The sequence below is a fragment of the Berghia stephanieae genome, chromosome 1 (genome assembly GCF_034508935.2).
Source record: "Berghia stephanieae isolate SIO BIC M18660-M18661 chromosome 1, UCSD_Bste_1.3, whole genome shotgun sequence".
Classification (NCBI taxonomy): Eukaryota; Metazoa; Mollusca; class Gastropoda; order Nudibranchia; family Aeolidiidae; genus Berghia; species Berghia stephanieae.
The window spans coordinates 16492841-16510005 of NC_088360.1; the positions used below are offsets into that span (position 1 = coordinate 16492841).

Below are 17165 nucleotides of genomic sequence, written 5' to 3' on the forward strand. Positions count from 1 at the left end.
GAATAACTCTTGAGTTTCATATTCAGTATTCAGCCATCATGTTGCTAAGAACGCTGATATTTTTCTTGCTTCTATGGTTCGAGCAAAATTATTGTGTTGCAGGTGAAACTCTCGTGTCTTTTTAATACGTCATTCGTGTATCAAAATTAGGAAATAAGCCACAATTGATCACTATTTTACTGTGATTGATATTGTCTGTGTCAAAGTGCAGAAACAACACCATTCTAATACTAATACTTAATACATTCATTGTGATGGTGGCAATTGACACTTAGCTTTGTGCAGAGCTATCTCCTCATTTATGCCACTTCGTCTTCAGCAGGGGAGAGAGGGGTGTGGATCCTGACTAAGAGGCATCTTTAAGTTTATTGACATTTCGTCTGCTAAATTCAAGCATATATAATAATCAGTTACAATTTGTTACTCCCACCAAACGAAGTGACTATTCTCACCCCCGGGATGAGAATAAATAATCGATCGAGCTCTCACCCTCGGGATGAGAATAGAGGTCCTCGCCACTTCTCGCTATTCTCACCCCTGTTAACCAACAGGTAGGGAGGGTAGGTAGCCTAGCCTAGCCGCCACCCCTTCTCGCTATTCTCATCCCGTATTACTATTACCTAACCAACAGCCAGGTTACTACTACTACTACTACTACTACTACTACTACTACTACTACTACTACTACTACTACTACTACTACTACTACTGCTAATAATAATAATAATAATAATAATAATAATAATAATGATGGTGATGATGATGACGACGATGATAATAATAATAATAATAATAATAATAAGAAGAAGAAGAAGAAGAAGAATAAACTTTATCTCATATGAAACTTGGCAATCTTGTAGATTTTTCCATTCTAAGTCTATTTCTATGGTCAAATATGCGTTATCTTGATAAATTTCTTGTATAGAAGGAACAAAATTGACGTCACCCAGCTCTTTGTTATTGTTTTTAGTTGTCATTTTATAATAAGGTCTCACCGAATTGTGTTAATCAACATTTAACATTACACAAGGTTTCGTGCCTTGATAACTTGATAACACGGGTGCAAGCAACTGGACCTCAAAAAGCCTGCAAGTCGACTTATGACCAGACATATAATCTGAAAAAGCCTGCAAGATTCATCTAGTCTTCATAATAGTAGTCCACAATTGTTGTATGTTTAATCCAAAGGTTGTAATGCAGTAATTAGTTAAGTTTCTTGTCACAAGTTGCACAATTTAAAAAAGATTTTAAAAATCAATCAAATCCATATCGCAAAAAGCCGGCCACGTTTTTTTCGGCAATCCAATCAGTGGCAGGCCGGCTGTAGCCGGCATTCTTGCACCCATGTGATATGTTATATCTGACTGGTAGATGTTATGAGTTTTTTTAAAAACTACACGCATAGCATCAATATTTGAAAGATATGGTTGTTGATATTGGAAAAATTAACGACAGAGTGGTAAGAAAGAGAGATATAAATTGAGACAGGGGAGAGAAAGAAAGAGAAGGGGGGGGGGGGGAGGAAGGAGAGACGAAATAGAAAGTGGAGGAGAAAGAGAAGAAGAAAATACCAGCAAATTAAAATAGAGAAAGACAGGGATAAAGAGAGGGGGGGTGGGGAGAGGGTGAGAGAGAGAGAGAGACAGAGAGAGAGAGAGAGAGAGAGAGAGAGAGAGAGAGAGAGAATCCCATAGACAGATTTCCAACAATGATTCCCATATCTCAAGCCAGCCAGTCTACATTTTAAATGCACGACATACATGTTCACCCTCCTTACGTCCAGTACCAGGAGAGATTTGATGATCAGGTGAGAGTAGTGAGGAAAGGGGGGGGGGGGTGCTAAGCTGACCCTACACAGAGAATACACTATGAGAATAGCGAGAAGGGACGGCGGCTAGGCTAGGCTACCCTCCCTACCTGTTGGTTAACAGGGGTGAGAATAGCGAGAAGGGACGTCAGCTAGGCTAGGCTACGCTCCCTACCTGTTGGTTACAGGGGTGAGAATAGCGAGAAGGGGCAACTACCTCTATTCTCATCCCGGGGGTGAGAGCTCGATCACTTTTCTATTCTCATCCCGGGGGTGATAATAGAGGCAGCCCCCACCAAATTATGAAGGAATGAAGACTGAGAATCACAAAAATCTCTTTCCCCCACCTCTCTCTCTCTCTCTCTCTCTCTCTCTCTCTCTCTCTCTCTCTCTCTCTCTCTCTGATATAAATCACATGGCTCAATGGGCAAGTAATTAAAAAGCAGTGGCAGAATTCTATGATCTTTCTTAGTCACTTACCAACATCATAGTCATGTTGTACTGTAAATCACGAATCTTTGGAAAATTGGGTACTTTTGTAAAAAAAAAAAAAAGTTGTCCCTGCCGTTGTTGTAATGCCAATGCCTAATATTGTCCATTCAAATTCAATGTTAAATCAAGCCCATAATTGCTTTTGATTATATGCACACGTCAGTACATTGGTATCGCAATAGACATGCGTGATGTTGCGATACATTAGCATAAGGTGTAAAGGCACCTCGTCTAGCTCAATTTTCGGTGTTGCACTGTGACTCATACCCGGGTTATTCCAGTCTTCCTTTGGAATAGACCCTAAAGACAAATTTCCCTTATTAGGAATAAAGGGAATTGTATTTTTAAAAATATTTACTTATTAAATTTTTAAAAAAAATTCTGCCTTATCAGTGCCTCTTACATGTCTCGGAGGAGTTCCAAAAAAGAGTCCCTAATATTCAAACGATTACTCACCAATTTTTGGAGTCATTTTTGCCTTTACTAGAATATGATGATCAGACTTCGATCATAAATTTCTGGCTTTGATGTATTCAGGACAATCAGAGTGCAGTGATTAAAAAAAACACAATTGTACAAATCTTGTATTGAATGTGTTTCTCTCCTATGAAGATTTCAACAGTCCTGATGCAGATTGATTTCCCTCTTTTCTATAAACTGCGGACAAAGCTATAGTTCTGGGATACTTTAGGAGATTTTTTTCTTATCTTTATTTATGTTAACCAGAGAAAATTGCAATAATCTAACTTTGACAGAATAGTAAATCAACTAACCTCTGATGTCTAACACTATGTATTCTTCTTATTTCTATTTCTTCCATTAAAATTATTACCTTGAATGATGAAAGAAATATTTGAATCAATAAATATACCTCAGTTTTGAAAATGTTATTCCCAGTTTACACTTTTAAAGCTTTAATCTGTCTAGTTCCATCAAAGTCTTCTATTGACAAAAACACATTCAACATTTAATTAAAAGATGTTATGTTAAATGGCCATTTGTGGCTGACTTAAAGAGTTGGCTATCATCTGCATAAATTTGGTGATGTAGATTTAAAATAAAAATACATAGTAAAGAAAGAACTGGACCTAAAACTGATCTTTGTGGCCCACCAAATTCCAGAGGATGATCAGGTGGTGTGATATTATTAACCAGAGTGGACAGTCAAGACAAAACATCTCAAAAACAATCCCTTGATACTATGTCAGTTCAGCAGAATGTTGTCAATCGTGTCGAATGTAGTTGATGAGTCCAGCATACATTTATGTTTACTTCGGTTTCATAAGCATTCAAGAGTAGATTATTTATCCCCTTAGCAGCACTGTTCCAGTACTGTGATTTTCTCTCTGAGCTCATTGGCTTATATATATATATCATTCAATTGTATGTAAAGTTAATTTGTGGTGAACTGTTGTTGTTTCTTAGATTTTTGTTGTGATGGCATGACTGGTTGGACTTGTCATTCAACTCATCCATAAATCATAACTCAAAACCATAGTCAAGACAATTAATATGAGTCCTCAGAAAAAGGGAAAAAATGCACCACCTGTCATTATCAGTCTATTTCATTCCCAGATGATGATGGTAAAAAGTTACAACTATTGTCCATCAACAAATTGCGTGGCCACTTGCTTGGGCACAGGGATGATTTCTTCTGCGTTCTCATCAAAAACCCAGGTAAAGAGGAATTATGATAATTCAAAGTTGTGACTTTGTCTTTATAGAAAGTCAATTATAAGGTGTGTAATATTTTAATGTGAATATCACAAATACCACAGTGGTTTTTGCCTAAATGAAGTCAGGCAGAAAAAAAAAATAGTCATAAAAAAAAATGCTCTACGGAGCCTTAATTGCTGCTGTTTCCGCATTCCACACTGAATCAAAATTTTACATTATTTGACATTTTCAAATTGTATCAACTTGATTGTCCAATATATTCTTTTCATGCTACTCTCACCAGGCCTGTTGAAAAAAAAAAAAATTAAGAAGGCAGAGAAAGAGAAAAAACACCAGCTGCCATCTTGGAAAACATTGTATGATAAAGTTTGAAGGGGGAAAAAAGATAAAGATTGTTATCATTTTGTTTGATTTTCTTACCATATAATATTATAACCTTATTGCCTACTGAATATATATATTTTACAGATAATATGCTGGAAACCCTGGAGATGGAAATTATGCTGAAGGATTCTAAATTTGAAAGAGTTGTTCTTGGAACAGTCATAAACTCCACTGTAATTTCATATATATATATATATATATATATATATATATATATATATATATATATATATATATATATATATATATATATATATATTGAATCGTGTTTGATACTAATATGGTACGAAAAGTGCTCGACATGCAGTAAATATTATAATATATATATATATATATATATATATAATATATATTATATATTATTATATATATATATATATATATATATATATATCGATCTTAGTTTCAGTTATTGAGAAAGATGAAATATGTATTTTGTTTGTGGAGATAAAAATCAGTTCCCAATTATTTTAAAAGTAAGAAATAAAAAGCATGTACAATGGTCTCCATTTATAAGCACAGTCCTCCAGAATCAAGCAGAACGTGCTTATAGCCGGATCATACTTGTAAGCGGAATCAAATTTTTTGTGCTTAGTCTTTGTTCAATTATAAAAACAAAGTAAAAATAAAAATTTTGTCATGGTTTCAAAATGTATTCATAATGGTATGGACCAGGTTTCAGGCTAAGAACTGCCAATGGTCTGTTAAAAATTCATTTATTAACTTTATTCCTTTTTAATCTTATTTTAAAAAATGTAAACAAACCCTTTTTTCTCCGTCACAATATGTGACCATAATATTATTATGCTGTAGATGTGGGACGAGGGGTAAGGAAGCTTGTAATTGTTGCTTGTTTGACTCTTGATTGGATGCCTGTCGATATTATCCTCTTTTTCTGTGAGCTGTTTCCAACTCTGTTCTCTGCCATAACTTTGAAGATAAAAGCCTGGTGATTGTTTTAATTGCTTATTAAACATCTGAGATTGTTGGTGCAGAGTAGCACAAAATAGACTTGTCAACAAATCAAGAAAGTCACAGATAAAGAATTCAGGCCTTTATACCTCACATTTTAAGAACACTTGACACTTCTATCAACAAAACTGTGGTCATCAAAATGACTGTCTTGATTGATGGTTAATTATAACATCTGGTGGCAGTCTAAGCCCTTACCCTACTTCCAGCACAATATCACTGTCACCAAAAGTGGGCAAGGTACCCATCCCTAACTTTGACTGTCCCCCCCCCCCCCCCACACCCCCATACCTTTTCAATGAGCTGCCGAGCCTGGCTTTTTTTATCACTCAAGATTTTATGACCGACATACATAGTCCATTTCATCCCTGAGGTGTCAGTTTTGTGCAAAGGAAGTGATGATCGAATAATGTGGTATGAACTATACATTAGTTGCAGAGAATTTTGATGGTCTGTGTTAACCCTGTTTGTCAATCTTTTGTCTTTAAAAAATAGTATTTTTCCTTTTCAGTGATGTATTTGATTTCTTTTATTTTTGCAGTTTTAAAGTAATGGTCAGAGAATTGAGCATGCTTATAAGCGGATTCCTTTTTTAGCCTGCCTATACAGGGCTAGATTTATACAGTAGGAGTACTTCAGAGCCATGGATCCGGAGTTCTGGTTTCTATAGCATGAAACGTGCTTGCTATCCTGTGGATAGGACGCTAGTCTATCACAAAGTACTTTCCACCAAATCTAACTGACTCAGCTTCCTATTCACTGCTGGCTGGACAAGGGGGGGGGGGGGGGGTCAGAAAAAAATCTCGATTGTGCTTATAAACGGAGACCTCTGTAATTTTGAGAGCTGGAAAACATAGCTGCACATTACAATAATATTACCTTAATATTATAGAAACCTTACAACTTTTCTCTCAAGTGTATGGTTAAATGTATAATTAAAGCAACAATATTTCGTTTTGATGGTTGATAAGAAAATACAGAAGTATTAATTCAGTCAATTGATTTAATGTAGTTATTGAACTGTTATTCAAAATCTTGTGATAAATTGTTTTGCTCCCCGCTCCATGGCATACGTAAAGTTTATCAATTATTTGAAACTCAGATGTAAATGTTTCAAGAGCAATATAAATATATTTTCAGATTAAATTTTAGATCATTTCATTAGCGATATGATATCATTATTATCATATGGTTTTGAAACATGCTGATGACTTTTAACTATGCTTTGTCCTATGATTTCAGGAAGTTACAAAACTCACAGAAACTTGTATAGATAAGCTGCCCTTGTTGAGGTGTTTTTTTGGCTCCCCAAAATACAAGGACTATTCAGGCCCAATAAATCATTCACAGCTTTCTAAATGGACGAAACAAATGGTGGGTGAATGCACCCATAATCGACTTATTTGTTGTAGTGAGAGAATGGCGACCAAGCTATTTTGCGTTTGAGATAGTGATATTTTAACCTTTTTTTTAAAATGTTTTTTTATTTGTTTCTTTTTTATTTTTGGTTGTTTGTTTGTTTGTTTTGTTTTGTTTGTTTGTTTGTTGTTGTTTTTTTTTTTTTGGGGGGGGGGGGGGGGAGGGGTCCTCTTTTTTCTTTTTGATTTTTTTTTTCTTTTCTTTTTCATGTTTTATTGGCAACAAAATGTGACATTATTGTTTGTAAGAATAGTAATTGTGAAGTATCAGCATGGTGTTTTTCACCATTTCCTTTTTTTAAACAGTAAATTGTGTCGACCATTCCATCTCAAAAGCTGTGCCTTGAGTTGATGCCAGTTCAGTTGCCTTTTGCTTGATTAGCTCTCCAGATAGAAGAGCGCCTTGATTTAACTTATCGCCCATCCACATGACTAAGGCATTTTCAATGACACCTTGCTGGCCATCTCTCTGTCTTTCACGTCCTAGATTTGATCCGTTACTCGCTTTTACTGCAACATCATTGTTCAATGTTTTTTTGCAAACGAGAGACTTGGGTTCTTGATACACCATATATTGTAGATAGCTGGCCTTGCATTGCTTTGGAATCAATTCTGCATCTGCAATCAATTGGAAGTTTATGTTAAAGAGTGAGATCTCTGCGCTTTGGGAAGGCCATTGCTGTAATGATGGTAAATTGTGATGACACGATCTTTCATAAGTGGTGCAGTCTTTTAAGGGTTTTTTTTTTTTCAAATAAGGCAATTCATTGGTTAAATTTTGATTTCTTTAAATCTTATTGTTCACTGCCCAGTAGAGGAAAACAATATACAGGTAGAGAATTGCAATCGAGTGGTCAGACAATGTAAATTTTTTAAAACGGGCATTGAGTGGACTGCAATCACGTTTCACACCTTGTGATGCAGACAGTAAGTGCTAAGTCAATTAACCCGTCGTGTCAGGTAATCCTTTGTTGTCAATAAGCATTGCACGTCTGACATTAGTTGAGATCAGAGAGACAGTGGAATCACAATGACAGGAAAGCTTTTTACACCTGATACAACATTAACATGTGAAAAGGGTTCAATGAGAAACACATTTTCATTACTTTTTTGTGTATTTTTTAATATTTTTCTCCAATCAAGAAGGAATCAAGGTGTAACAATTAAGCAGAGAAGGCGTGTGATAAAGCGGAGTGATTATAAAGAAAAAAAAATTGTTTTTCAGGAATGTGTAGCATATAATCGAGTGTGCAATTAACTGATGTGTGGTTAAGCAGAGTGAACTTTACTTAGAAGCTTCAGTCACTCAGATTGTCATATATTTCGCATCCTGTATAAATCAGTGGAGTATGGAAATGTTTTGAGTCCTTTATTTTTAAAGCAATCCATTGTATTGGAAAATGACCAAAAAGTGTGAGACAAAATTAGTGCAAGCTATGAAGAAAGATTAAAATATTTGGATCTTCCAATATTAAAATTTAGAAGAAAAAGAGGTGATTTAATTCTATTATATGAATTTGGTCACGGGCTTGAGGACATAAGATACAATAATTTTTTTTATGACTCTCCACTTTCATTCACACTTAGATATGAATTCAAATCATTTTTTAAAAGATACTCAACTTCAATAAAGAAGAAGACATTTATATTCCATTCTGCCAAAACATGGAACAGTCCGAAATTTAAAACTTAATTAATTTAATATGAATGGATATTGTTTTTTCTTTTGTTTAAAATTTTCTTCTATGCTTTTATATTTTTCTTCCTTTTCATTATTGTTATCTCAAAGAAAATGCAATGTTTAATGTATCTGTTTAGTTTTAAAGGTATTTAAGGGCCAGTTGGTCCATTTTAAAGACCAATAACTGATGTGATACGATATAATATTTGGTAATTTTTAAGGGAGAGGGGAAGAAGAGAAAGGATTAAGTTGAAAAATCAAAAAATAATTTAATATATTTAATATATTAATGGATTTTTAAAGCTATTTTTTAAAAAAGAATTCTGTTTGAATTTACAAATTCTCTTTAGACAAAAAAACACAAAAAGTTAATGTCCAAGGATGTACAATCTATCGAAGACGCCATTACAGCCAATGAGGTGATTGTCCTTGCTATGCCTTTCATTGAACAAACCATCAATGCACAGAGGGTTCTTCAGAAGGTGAGATTTTTTACTCGCATTAATTGATGACTCTATAAGACTGAAAGAAATCTGTATCTCATGGACATCCTATTATCAATTCAGTCAACATATGACTCAGCTTCAAATACCAAGTTCCAAAGTTACCTCATAAGTAATCAGATCAATTTGAATTGAATATAAACCGTAAATGACAATAATTGCATTTGTGTTATGTTATATTATGTTATGGGCAATGATATTTTTTTTCTTTCTAAATAAATTCATTTTAATCATCACAGTTTGTGGATTTTGAATGTTTTTAAAGTCTTTGTATTGGACTTGGTATTTCAAAACCCTTAATGGGACATATGCTTCTAATAAGATTTTAATCTGTCGCTGTGCTGTAACACTACAATCTTGTATTCACAACATGGTCTAAATTAGTATATTAGGTCCAAGGCTTTGAGCTGGCCATTAGACACCTCAACAGAGTGCCCTTCGGAAAATCATTTTCCTCAATAGGCATTCGTGCGTATCTATAGGATAGCAAATAATTGCTTATCTCATTTTAACCACACAAATATTGGGATTAACTCCAACCCCATGGCTCTGAAGGACTACTTTTTTAAAAGTATGTTTTAGCTGACTTCTTGTGAGACATATTATGAATTAACGAACATCATTGACATGTATTCCAGATCTCCTCTAGATTAAAGAGCCAGTGTTCCTTGTCTGTCTTACTCATTCATCCCAATTCAAGACATCAAAGGTAACATAATCATACTAATTAGTAGTGGTTAGTAGAGGTAAGGCATCAGCTCAAAGCTGTGATCCAAAAAGTATTACAAATTTAATTCAGGAACTAAATGCATACCAGAAATATGAAGTATTATTAGTATTATTTTGGTCATGGACTGTTAACAAACAAATTCCTGGTCACTTAAACAATAATTTAAGCCAAGATTCGCGGCTTATAATATTCTTGCTTCAACTCTTAATAAGGTGAAAATATGACATAAAGGTACCAGAGCTATTACTGAACTCAAATAGACTCTTTCATTATGCAAATCCCCTCTCTTCTGACCTTCGCATCCATAGCAAAATACTATGAAATTTGGAAGGAATTGACAGAGATGATTAGAAAGGCGCCCTAAATGGTTAATTAGGAATAGAACGTCCTTTCCTTAACTTAGCATATTTATTTATTTATTTATTTATTTATTTATTTATTTATTTATTTATTTATTTATTCATTCATTTATCTTTTATTTATTTATTAATTTATTTATTTTATGTCTTTAATTAATCTTTTTAAATTACGTAGTTTTTGGTATCACAGTTATTGATTGATATCTTTCAGAGCCATTCAGTCCATGGAGCCAGAGTTTATCCCGGTTTCTATAGCGTGAAATGGACAATAGCAATTGCTTGTTACCCTTTGGATAAGACACTAGTCAATGACAAAGTACTTTCCGCCAGATTAACAGACCCAGCTACCCAATTACTGCTGGATGGACAGGGGGGGGGGGGCAGAAAAAAATTTCGACTGCACCCGGGATTGATCTCAGTCCCTTTGATGTGAAGTGAGTGCTCTATTAACTGAGCTATCGGATTCTCTAATGATTGATATGATATATAAAAATGTTAATGACTTTGTTGTTGTGGGGTGGGCGAATGTTTTATACCTCCTTACCATTAAATGTTCTATGTTACGTTTAGTATTTTGAATTTATTTATCTGAGGTAAAGATAGCTGAGTCCTTACTCGCAATGTAAATAACTTTAAACATTTATTAAGTTTATTTTATCTTTTTTCATCTATTTTTATCTCGTTTTATCTTATCAGTCAATATCCCACCAATTATCGTATTTTATTTATTCTGCATACTCGTCCTCACCAAGTCCTTCTCGTTTCCTTTCAGTGCAATCAGAGGCTATTATGGAATCCCTCAGAGATCGTCTATGGTTGTATTTGTCAAGAAAGGTAAAAATCTAAATTACTGTTCTTTTTACCCGCTTGATTTACCATTCATTTTTCTAGCAATCTTATTTTTTATATCTCAGTGGTGGATGCTTTCTAGTCTGTCCTATTGGTAGCAAATTGGGGCATTTGGAAGTCTTGAGTTGAATGTTTTCCTCTGTTTATTTCAGGTTGTTGTAAATTGTGACAGAGAGTATGGTGAAGAATCTTTTTGTGTAGATCTAGTTGGATTTTTTTTTTTTTTTTTTTTTTTTTGTTTTTTGTTTATGAATTAGACGAACATTACATACTTTACCTGTTATTTTTGTTGGGGTTTTTTCTACTTGTTTGTAATTTAATCAATAGATCAATTGGAAATTAATGTTTCATGACTTAAGTCATCTGCTATTCAATATAGAGACTCGAGATTGCTGTTGATTGCTAACGATTTTTATTTGTATTGTTTTTCTACAGATTCGAATAAAGAAATAGAGAAAACTGTCTTTACTGGTCAGAATGTTGACAGCACACAAATTATTTCTTATATTCTTTCCAGACTGATTCCAGTCAAGCACCTCACTGCGGTAAGGAAAGCATTTTAGGTCACCTTTAAAAATGTTTTATTTTAAGTCTATGCCAGTTTGGATGAGCCAATTTGAATGATTGTACCCATATCCAGTTATATATGTTATATATACATATAATTTATATATATATATATATATATATATATATATATATATTATATATATTATTATATATATATGTGTGTGTTTTAATCCATTTTATTTTCTCTGGAATTTCTGCTATCACAATAATAGATATAATTAAAGTTTACTTCTTTTTCTATTCAAAATATATATTAAATGTTTAATTGAAACCATGTTTTACTTATTTTTCATCACATAGAGAAATCAATTTCTCAAAAATTTATTAGAAAAAAATAGGTTGATAATTGCATTTATTTATTTTCTCAGGATAATTTTCGACATGAAACCCTGACAGTGAAAGCTACAGAACGATTCCAGCCTTACATCGTTGCATTTTACGCTTGGTGGGCTAAACATTCATTGGACTTCTTGTCCAGCTTCAAGTCTGCTGTCGAACACTTTAAGAGCAGTTCTGTTCTGGCTAAATTTGCTTTGGTCAATGTGGCAGAAGAGAAAGCAGGTTTGAAACGTTATTTCTTTTTCTTTTTCGTTGCAATTATACTCTCCTTTTCCCTATGACTTGACCTTTTAACAAAGTTTTTATGATTGATTCTTTTGGTTTTAAGTTAGTTCTCGTTAAAGCATGTCAAAATAGAGATAATGTATAGAATTAATTAGGATAGTTAATCATGATGTCAATATGGATGGATTCCTATATGGAACTCAATAACCTCAGTTCTGACTAGGTACTGGTTAGGTAGGTACCCATCAGTGAGAGGATGCAAGTAAAGAGCCTTCTCCAAGAACTCCACTTTGCACAGCCCTCAGTACAATCAGAGATCGAAAAGGGGATCTACTGGTCATAAGTGGAGTGTCGTACCACAAGACCACAAAGTCACGTGAGCTGAAGGGTTCTCACAAATCCTGTCTAACACAGTAAGACAGTAAAGGCATACCTTGGTTATTAGGTTTGTACATTATTACAACTACTTGTCAGCCTAATATAGAGGGGCATTTTTCTAAACTACATACTGTCTATTGGTATAACAGAATAAGAAAAAGTAAAACATTTAAGTTATTTTTTATCTTTTTACTTTTTTTTTTCCTTAAATTTTCCAGTTATACCAGCCTTTCTGAAAGTGTATAAACCACTCCCGTTCATCATTGTTTTCCAAAGAGGTAACATTTCACTTTTATAAATTATTATACTATTTATGTAGACCAGATTTATTTGTCATTCGATACGTATTTGATTTCTCAATGAAAGTAAATTTGCCTAGGGCTGATATTATTGGGATTGTGCGTTTTAGAAAGGAATTGTATTGTTATTATTATTATTATCATCATCATCATCATCATCATCATCATCATCATCATCATCATCATCATCATCATCATCATCATTATCATCATTATCATTATTATTATTATTATTATTATTATTATTATTATTAGTAGTTAGTAGTAGTAGTAGTAGTAGTAGTAGTAGTAGTAGTAGTAGTAGTAGTAGTAGTTAGTAGTAGTAGTTGTTGTAGTAGTAGTAGATTATTATTATTATTATTATTATTATTTATATATTATTATTATTATTATTATTATTATTATTATTATATTATTTATATTATCTATTTTTGTTATTATCATCATCATCATCATCATTATCATCATCATCATAATCATCATCACCATCATCATCATTGATATTCATATATTTTTTCATCATTTATTTTTTGTTTTGTTTATCTGTTTTGCGTACTTATTTATCTATTTAGTTGTCTTTAATAATTTTTATGTACTCATTACATTTGTCGGACAATGACTTATGCAATATCAATGAAAGACTTTATATAATTTTTAAAAATTGCCAATCGTGAATTTATGCAACTGACACTTTTTTCATATGTACTCTTCATTGGTATTAAAGAGAAACAAATAGCAATTTGCAAGAATGATTATGAAACAGGAGTTCAAAGTTTTCACACCCTTTTCTTCCCTTCCCCCCTTTTTTTCACTTCCTACTAACTCATCAGAGACCGGAAAATACACAGTTAACCAAACGACCCTCCAAGACATTTCCCATCCATCACCTTTTTATTTGTACCAAAGTATCCAATCCATGGGAATCTCTCTGGAGGATGTATGGGGAAAACCATGGAGTTATGCCCCCTATAAGGTTTTAAATTTTACTCAGGTAAAGGTTTTTCTTTTTCTTTTTTTTTTTCTTTAAATCTTTTCTATGTATATCAAAGTTTGTGAGTAGTAATTCAGAGTTCATCACTTCAGGTTTCGACCATGATCCTATTATTATATCTGTTTTGTTTTAGTGTATTAATGCTATGATTTCTTCTCTTTTGTTTATAATATTTTGGAAGTTTATAATAAACATTCATATTCTGGTGATTACATGTTACTATATTTGACCGATTCCGTCTGGAAAATGTGTATTGATTTATTTTCAATTACATAATAAGTGTTTAATCAATGATATTATTTTATATTCTTGTTGTTTGTATGGTGCAATATATGGCTGGAATAATGGTGTGTCGTCATGGTGTATGCTTTGCGCAAAATACTTTTGCGATTTAATATTCACAGTCCAAAAGTGGCCTGTTTTTATACTTAAATACTTTTTAAACCTATACAAATATCAATCAAATAAAAGGGCACAAATTCCATTTAAATTGAGGAAGATGATGTCATTTAAAAACCAGTAAAAATATTTGTAATCCAGTAACTCCAGTAAAATCCAATGTCGAATGTGTGAAAAAACATAAAACACGTCCTTACACCACCACACACTACACACATGCACACAACACGTGTGATATTCACTCCACCAGATATCGATAGTTCATAAGATTTTAAAATTAAAAGGTATATTTTATTTCAGTTTTCAGACAATAGAGAAGGACCATTTGGAACAATGTGCACAGCCTGGGCCCATAATGAAACAGATAGCACATTTATATCGACAACAATCCTGATGGATTCAATACCAGAGGAAAAGACACCAATGGTAAAATAGGATTATTGAAAGCTAAATATCAAAATAGATAATGTGAACATCCCTGAAAGCAAAGTAGAGGCTAACGCCAGACAGAGGGTTTACCATTAGTGAATAGGATACTCAAATGTTACTTGTGACCCTTTAAAAAAAAAGAGATCAAGGTATTATGAAAATTTTGATATAAAAATCAAATCTATTAGTATTTCTTTGTCAATCTATTTAAATTAATGGGTGCATATCTTATTACACAACTGCATGAATTTATTCTTTCACGTCTCACAACAAACCCAATTACAGCATTATTTAAATATTAGAAAACAATGTAATATGTAATGTCAAACAAGTAGAGAGAATTGTAATAAACAAACTCATTTTAGTAAATGTCAGATAAGGGTGTGTCAATTTATTGATATCTTTATGACAGCATCTTATAAGAAAGCAAGCCATTCTTCAACCGAATCTTGATATAAAACTTTTTGGGTGAGAAAATGAAACGTTACATATTCGTTGACAATCATTTGATCACAAACATAGACAATCAAATCAAGCAATATTCAAAACTCATTGGCTATATTTTATTTTGGCATGAATAATGTCGAGTGACAACTCTCTTTTAAATTGAAATATGTTATACACAACGATAATACAATGCATCTGTCATAGACACTGCTAATAGGTTAGTGAAGGTCACTCTCAATTCGGGTTTGTTTGGGGTTTTTTTTTTGTTTGGGGGGGGGGGGGGGGGGGGGGGGGGATTCAACCCAACAATCAAGCACAGCGCTTTGCCATGCTGTGCAGCAAATGGCACCTAAATATGAATCACAATAATAAATAAACAATAAATAACAAGCTAGTTACTAGTCAGTATCATCAAAGGTTTAGGTGAGGTGAAAAGCTTTGTTTCATCAAACTGGCCAAAAATATACAAGTTTATGAAATTTTGGTAAATCTTGATGTCGAAAAAACATCTATCAGGATTATCTTGATAACAGAAGAAATAATGTCATTATGATAGGCATTAGGGAAACCCAAGGGGAGTCTCCCTAAATATCGTTATTAGAGAGATTCCCCCAATGTGTAAAAATTGCAATTTATCATCAGTCAAAATTTCACTTATTTTTCACTTTGCAGTTTGCCCATTCAAAGGTTGCTTACCTGCCTGCCTCTTTATTTCTTTAGGCTTTAGGTGTTGCTCAAATTACACGATAAATGATGTTATGTTAGGTCTCCAACACTTTGCACAACACCTAAAGTATCTTGTAAAGTGGTGTTAGATATCTCGAGGAAAGTGTATGCATTGCATTGCCAGCACTGATTTTTGCGAGATTGTCGCTAACACATGAGAACATTACATCATTTCATCAATAGGCGTGAAACCCAGCCAGAAAAAAAAAAATTCTGACCGAAGTCATATTTGAACTCGGGACCTTCCTACATAAAGTCCAACACCTTAACCACTGTGCTGCAGAGCTACCCGTTCCATGGCAATATTTAGTCATGACTATCTTGAAGATTTTTAAAAACTTTGAATGCCTCCTTTACTTGATTGATTTAAATGTCAGTTATTACACTTTGTATTGGCAAACTCATACAGATATATTTTTTACAGCTTTAAAACAGTGAGAACATGGTTGACGGTTGATAGGAAGTTAAATCCAAGTCATGTTCACTGGGGAAGGAAAACAAAGCTTGTCTGCGCATGCGCCAGTAATAGGGGGAGGGTCTCCTGAATGACAGCACTTGGGAGGCCCTCCTCAGGTCTCACTAATCACTTCCTTATAATATCTGTTTCACTTGATTCCAAGTTGCAGTCAAATCAGTGACCTTTTTCTACCATAAATCTATCGTAATTGTATCATAAACCAAAGGAGCCCAAAAAGTATGTGTTGGTAGTTAATATGTTTTATTAAACATATGCTTAAATTGAGTGTTATGGTAATATACACAATTGGACTGTATTATGATATGCTTTTTTCAATGGGTTCAGTGTTGTTTCTAACTCCTTATCAAAAGCATTTTTAATGTAATTCTCTTCAACAACACCTATTTCTAGGATAAAGTTAAATTTATCTACGATGGTGATATTATCAACGATTTTGGATCGTTGTCTGCAAAAGTTAATTGGTAGCTTTTGTTTTTAAATAAACTAGCTGAGAACATGCAATATCTGCGAAAAATAAAGGCTATTAGGAACAGGCATTCATCCATTATACTTATTATACAACTGAAATATATTTTTAGATTTGCCGGTAATTCTGTTCTCGATGATAAAAATTTAACATTGGCTTTACGAAACAGTGTTAATCCCAAACCCTATATTTTAAAAGAATAGATTAGAAAGATTATTATTACTTGATAGTATCAAGAGAGATTTAAAACTATGTCATCATTTTTGTTGTAGATGAGATTATTATTATTTGATGGTATCAAGAGAGATATAAAATTACATCATCAATTTTTGTAAATTATACTCACAATGAATGAAAGTCAAACGTCAAGAAGGACTGAGTATTATCACACAGCAGATTTTCTTCATATTAATTCCAAGTCAATGGATGATAGAATTAGCCTGAAATAAAAAGAAGGTTTACAAGTTACTCGTATATCAGTCTATTGAAAATTGTTTTATAATTTTTAGATTTGCCAGCAATTCTGGTTGATCCTCACCCTATGTT

The 17165-nt window shown here is 33.2% G+C and overlaps 1 protein-coding gene across 1 annotated transcript in view; it reads left to right on the forward strand.

The window, feature by feature from the left end:
• Positions 1 to 11: 11 nt before the first annotated feature.
• Positions 12 to 17165, forward strand: part of LOC144968988 (uncharacterized) — a 30681-nt gene continuing 13527 nt past the window's right edge. Inside the window, exons 1-12 of the mRNA XM_078907919.1 lie at positions 12 to 102; positions 3875 to 3976; positions 4445 to 4533; positions 6575 to 6706; positions 8782 to 8913; positions 9573 to 9643; positions 10796 to 10857; positions 11308 to 11417; positions 11811 to 12003; positions 12603 to 12662; positions 13514 to 13674; positions 14374 to 14499. Of these exons, the coding sequence (XP_078764045.1) occupies positions 39 to 102; positions 3875 to 3976; positions 4445 to 4533; positions 6575 to 6706; positions 8782 to 8913; positions 9573 to 9643; positions 10796 to 10857; positions 11308 to 11417; positions 11811 to 12003; positions 12603 to 12662; positions 13514 to 13674; positions 14374 to 14499 (1302 nt within the window). The 5' untranslated portion in view covers positions 12 to 38. The remainder of the gene's footprint in view (positions 103 to 3874; positions 3977 to 4444; positions 4534 to 6574; positions 6707 to 8781; positions 8914 to 9572; positions 9644 to 10795; positions 10858 to 11307; positions 11418 to 11810; positions 12004 to 12602; positions 12663 to 13513; positions 13675 to 14373; positions 14500 to 17165) is intronic.